This window comes from Agrilus planipennis, unplaced genomic scaffold, assembly GCF_000699045.2.
Source record: "Agrilus planipennis isolate EAB-ADULT unplaced genomic scaffold, Apla_2.0 scaffold346, whole genome shotgun sequence".
Lineage (NCBI taxonomy): Eukaryota > Metazoa > Arthropoda > Insecta > Coleoptera > Buprestidae > Agrilus > Agrilus planipennis.
The window spans coordinates 142479-147133 of record NW_020439031.1 but is presented as its reverse complement, the minus strand read 5'-3'; the positions used below and the strand labels follow the sequence as shown (position 1 = coordinate 147133).

The window sequence follows — 4655 nt, the reverse complement described above, 5'->3', positions numbered from 1 at the left end:
AGAGATTTGCGGACAATGAAGAAGTAATCGAAGCTGTAAATGGTTATTTTGAGGAGCTTGACGAATCAGTCTATAGAGATGGCATTAATAGACTGGAACACCGCTATGAGAAATGTATCAGCCTTGGAGGAGATTATGTTGAGAAATAAAAAAAAAAAATTTTTAAAAACCTTGTTTTTCTTGGTCAGGCCGGAAACTTATCAATCCACCCTCGTATATAATAAGTATGTATGCAAACGAATTCAGAATTCGATGATCTGGCATTTTAAAAGTTTATTATCAGCAAATTGATTGATTTTGTATTACACTTTTAGTGACAATTTATTAAAAAAAAAAAATGTAGAACGCATTGTTTTGATTGTTAAAAAAAAAGGCTTCATCCTTCATCCTATTTATCAGGTACGCAAAAATCCCACATTGAGCAATAAAGAAAAACCAAACAAAATTTCTAATACAGTTACTGAAGTACACGAGAGTTTTGTATGTTCTCAAGGAATAATTAAAATTAATAATAACTATTACTAGGATATACACATGGTTGGATAAAAAGTCATTTATTATTTGTGAAACAGTTCAAATACGTTTTAAACATGTGTTTGTATGTTTTAAACAACTTTTTCACTTTTATTTTGAACACTTTTTAACTTGTTCTATACAAGTTCTTTTTATCGTGGCATCTTATAGTTGTTTTTAACAGTGTTAATTTGAACACTGTTTTAAGAATTTCAACCCTGTGAGATGTTGTTTTTTTTTATTTCGACAGTGTTTGAAATACGTATTTTAAGTATTGTTTGAAACATTCCAACCCTGTGGGATGTTTTACTCTAGCTGAAGGGATTTAAAGATTGTAATGTTTTTTTTTCTGTTTTAAAGTTTAAAACACTTTAAGACATGTTTCATTTAGATTGCGTTTTAAACAGTGGAGATATAGATATATATAACAAATATTTGTTTAAAAAGAGATTTCCCTTGACTTTTTGGGGCCAAAAAATTTGACAGCGTTAACTGGAACAGTTTCATAGTTCATATGAATTGACATAGAAGTTTATTAGAGTTTCATGTGATGTTTAATGAGGTAAATGGTGTGCTTGTTAGCTGCCTGCTTACCTTCTGACAGTTAATGCAAAATTCACCTCAGTCGCCATGTCGGCTCCATTTTGTACGTTAAAAATATATTAGTGCTAATGTCGACTGCCAATCAAAGCGTTTCTTCTATTAAAAATTAGTTGGAGCTTTGGAAGCACAACAGTGTTATTGCATTTCGCTATTTTGCATTCACATCCTCGGCTAAGTATATCCGCATGCCATGCGTAGGTAAATTTAGCAATTCGATTAGCCCCAAAGTTACCTAATTTGCATATATACGTATAACCAATATACGAATTTGTCGAAAATATGAAAATAATTTAATTAATTTAAGTGACACTTTGAAATACGACTTTTCTAAAAATAATGAGAGACATACAGCTAGTACGTCCAATAGCAATTTAAAAGAAAACACCTCATCTAGGTAATTTTATTATATCTTTATATCTTTAATAAAATTTGAAATTAATTAGAGAAATACTATAATAGCACACGCTACTTATCCTTACTGATGAAATTCATCAGGGTTGCAACTCTTCTTCTAATGAGCAAAGAAAACATTTTCCATTAACCATTACTTCTGTAATTGATATTGTAAAAAACTTGTACTTATTAACCGTTACTTTTATAATGAGTAATCCAAAATATTTCATGTAAATTTTTTGTAATAAGTAATGGAAATATTTTTCACTAACCGTTACTTCTGTAATTGATATTGTAAAAAACTTATATTAACCGTTATTATTTTTGAAATGGTTAATTTAAATTTTTTATAACGAGTTTTGTAAAATATTTACATAAACCAGAACTTTTGTAATGCAAAATGGNTAAAATTTCAATGTTTTTTATTTAATATCTCGAAGTAAAAATTTAGTCATTACTTGACAAAAAAAGGCAGGAAAGGGGCCGTAATTTTAATTAATAGGGACGGCAGGATATCTGCTAACAATATGGCTCCCGTGGACATATAGTTACATTCGCGCTCGTTGTCCGTTGAATTATTCGATGGCTGAAACAAAATTAATTAAAATTGAAATCATGATATGTTTTTTATTTAATATCTCGAAGTAAAAATTTAGTCATTACTTGACAAAAAAAGGCAGGAAAGGGGCCGTAATTTTAATTAATAGGGACGGCAGGATATCTGCTAACAATATGGCTCCCGTGGACATATAGTTACATTCGCGCTCGGGGTTGTCCGTTGAATTATTCGATGGCTGAAACAAAATTAATTAAAATTGAAATCATGATTACACTTTTATTAAATATAGGGCAAGAATTTTACGTTAGAAAATAGTTATTTATTATTTTTTTTGGAAACAGAAACTATTGAACTTTTAAATAGTCGCACATAATGATTTCGAGTTCTTTAAAAGGTCCTTCAACGTTGATAAAATTATATGAACTATCAGACTACTTGGAAGTCTTTACTTAAAGTGCTTTAGCCTTAATTGTTCATGAAAGGGTTTAATTAAATTTAAATTTACACTATTAAAAGTCTTAACACTTATTCTTATTTTAATAATTAAATCGTAAATTGTTTGTTACCTCTTCTGATTCCTCACTGAGTATATCATTAGCAGCAGTAAGCATGACAACATAGCCATAATTGTTGCAAAGTCCTAACAGCCAGTATGCTACTAATGGTCTCCAAGTAGTTTTAAACTCCGAATTTTTGAATATACTAAATGTTCCTTTCTTGGAAATTTGCGACGATGGCCCTTCGGTTGGCGATGCTTGATGCCTTTGTTGTAATTCGTAATTTTCATTATTCATACTATAATTAATTTTATTCACGAAACTTCTATTAACAGTTATAACAGTCGACTTATTTAGTTAGAGTGTGTGGTAATTGTTTTCGCCAAATTAAGTTTCTTAATCTAGATCAAAGAAATGTTGTCGATTTATTACACTATGTTACTCTAAATCATTGTCGTCATCAGATTAATGATAAAAACAGATAGAACGCCAATAAGTTTCAATCAAAGTGATTAGGTACCGCTTCAATAACATTTTACCGATGCAAAAACGATAAAATATCTGTTACTTTCTTATGTGGTCCATTTAAAAAAATGTTTTTTTTTTTTTAATTTTAAATTTCGTTCTTAAAATTATAAACTAAATTTTATGTAGGTAGTTTTTGAACGGTTTTGCTTATCACCTATTGCTTTTTATTATATATAATAGGTAACTATAAAATAAATGCTAATACTTATCGGTATTGCCTATCTTATATGTTTGTACTATTTACAATAATTCAAATACAGATATATGTTCTGATACGTTACGTTGTTATCATACAATACTCTATTAAACTACTCTACTGTTATCTGTCATTATAAAAGTATTTTTTATATAATTTAATAAGTTGCAAAGTCAACGATAGTAATATTAAAGATTTCGTTTCTTTTTTTTTAGTTTTATTACAGTTAAAATAGTCCAAATTACGTATTAATGGATATAATTAAATTGTATACTGTACCTATTGTAATAAATGAAACGTATATTTATTATTTATTAGCACACGATCATACACTAAATAGATTTGCACAACACAAAATATAATACAATATCAGATACACTTCCAACTTTCAAGGTGTTTATTTGAAGGATTTTGACCAGCTTTATTTAACGTGTTTCGTTCCAATAAATTTAAATTAGTTACGAAACACTTTTATTACAAATTTTGAATGTTGCACTCATGTTTAAACTACTGACGATTACTTGTTGTTGCTGATATTAAGTTTAACTTACTTACTTTCTGTTAACTTAACTGTCCTTTTGTATATAAGTAAATTACCTACCTTATGCACTTATCTAATTGAACACCTATGTAATAGTGTTGTATACCTATGGTCACACTCAGTTTTTATTAAAATTTCAAGTTCAAAGTGTTACAGTAAAAAGCTTTTTTTGTCCTTTGCTTTGATTAAACCTTACGTATTTTATTTTTCTTATGATTTTTGGAACTATCTTTCGTGTTTTAAAATTTAGCTTTTACCGAGGACACTAACGATAAGTAATTATTGTTAAAACAGTATGTTCAGTTTAAGAGTGATAATAGTAACAACAAAATGTTTTGCAAAAACACGATAGACTCTGACTTATTACAGCGCAGGAATTGCAATCAGTAATTATTAAATTGAACTTACTCGTTACTTTACATTAGTTGTCGTTATGTAATAAATACACGGTGTATAATATGCCTGCTGTTATTTTAAATAGAAGTATACATATTATATATACATATTTGTATATATGAACTTATTATGTGATTATTAGTATTCTGCAGAAGTAAGAAACCGGAATTAAAAATACTTAAGAAGTCGGTACCTAGTAGAAGTCAAAATTTTTCATATTTAACAATAGGTATTGGAATACATATTTCTTTTGATTTGATCCGATAATTGAATATTTATAAATACTGAAGTATTTGAATATTTAATTATTCAAAGAAGAACATTTGAATATCTGAAATCTTGATATAATATAATGTTCTGAACTGTCAGTATTAAAAAAATTGCTATAAAATATTTATAAATTTTCAATTAAACAACATACTTAAAATT

At 28.0% G+C, this 4655-nt stretch overlaps 2 protein-coding genes across 7 annotated transcripts in view; one reads left to right on the top strand and one right to left on the bottom strand.

Moving 5' to 3' along the window:
* Positions 1-4655, top strand: part of LOC108742691 (actin-like protein 6B) — a 31541-nt gene that overhangs the window by 11627 nt on the left and 15259 nt on the right. The gene's annotated exons all lie outside the window — the stretch shown is intronic.
* On the bottom strand, positions 2140-4247 carry LOC112905025 (battenin-like). 3 transcript variants are annotated; one of them, XM_025976562.1, is made up of 3 exons: positions 3891-4241; positions 2635-2966; positions 2140-2303 (listed from the first exon to the last, which is right to left on the bottom strand). In XM_025976562.1, exons 2-3 carry the CDS (start codon positions 2860-2862, stop codon positions 2169-2171), a joined length of 363 nt encoding a protein of 120 aa, XP_025832347.1. In that variant the 5' UTR covers positions 2863-2966; positions 3891-4241; the 3' UTR covers positions 2140-2168. The 3 variants fall into 3 exon arrangements, 2 of the variants coding, with proteins under 2 accessions (XP_025832347.1, XP_025832348.1); XM_025976563.1 differs by having other exon boundaries at positions 2635-2863; XR_003231517.1 differs by having other exon boundaries at positions 2142-2303; positions 2635-2830; positions 3891-4247.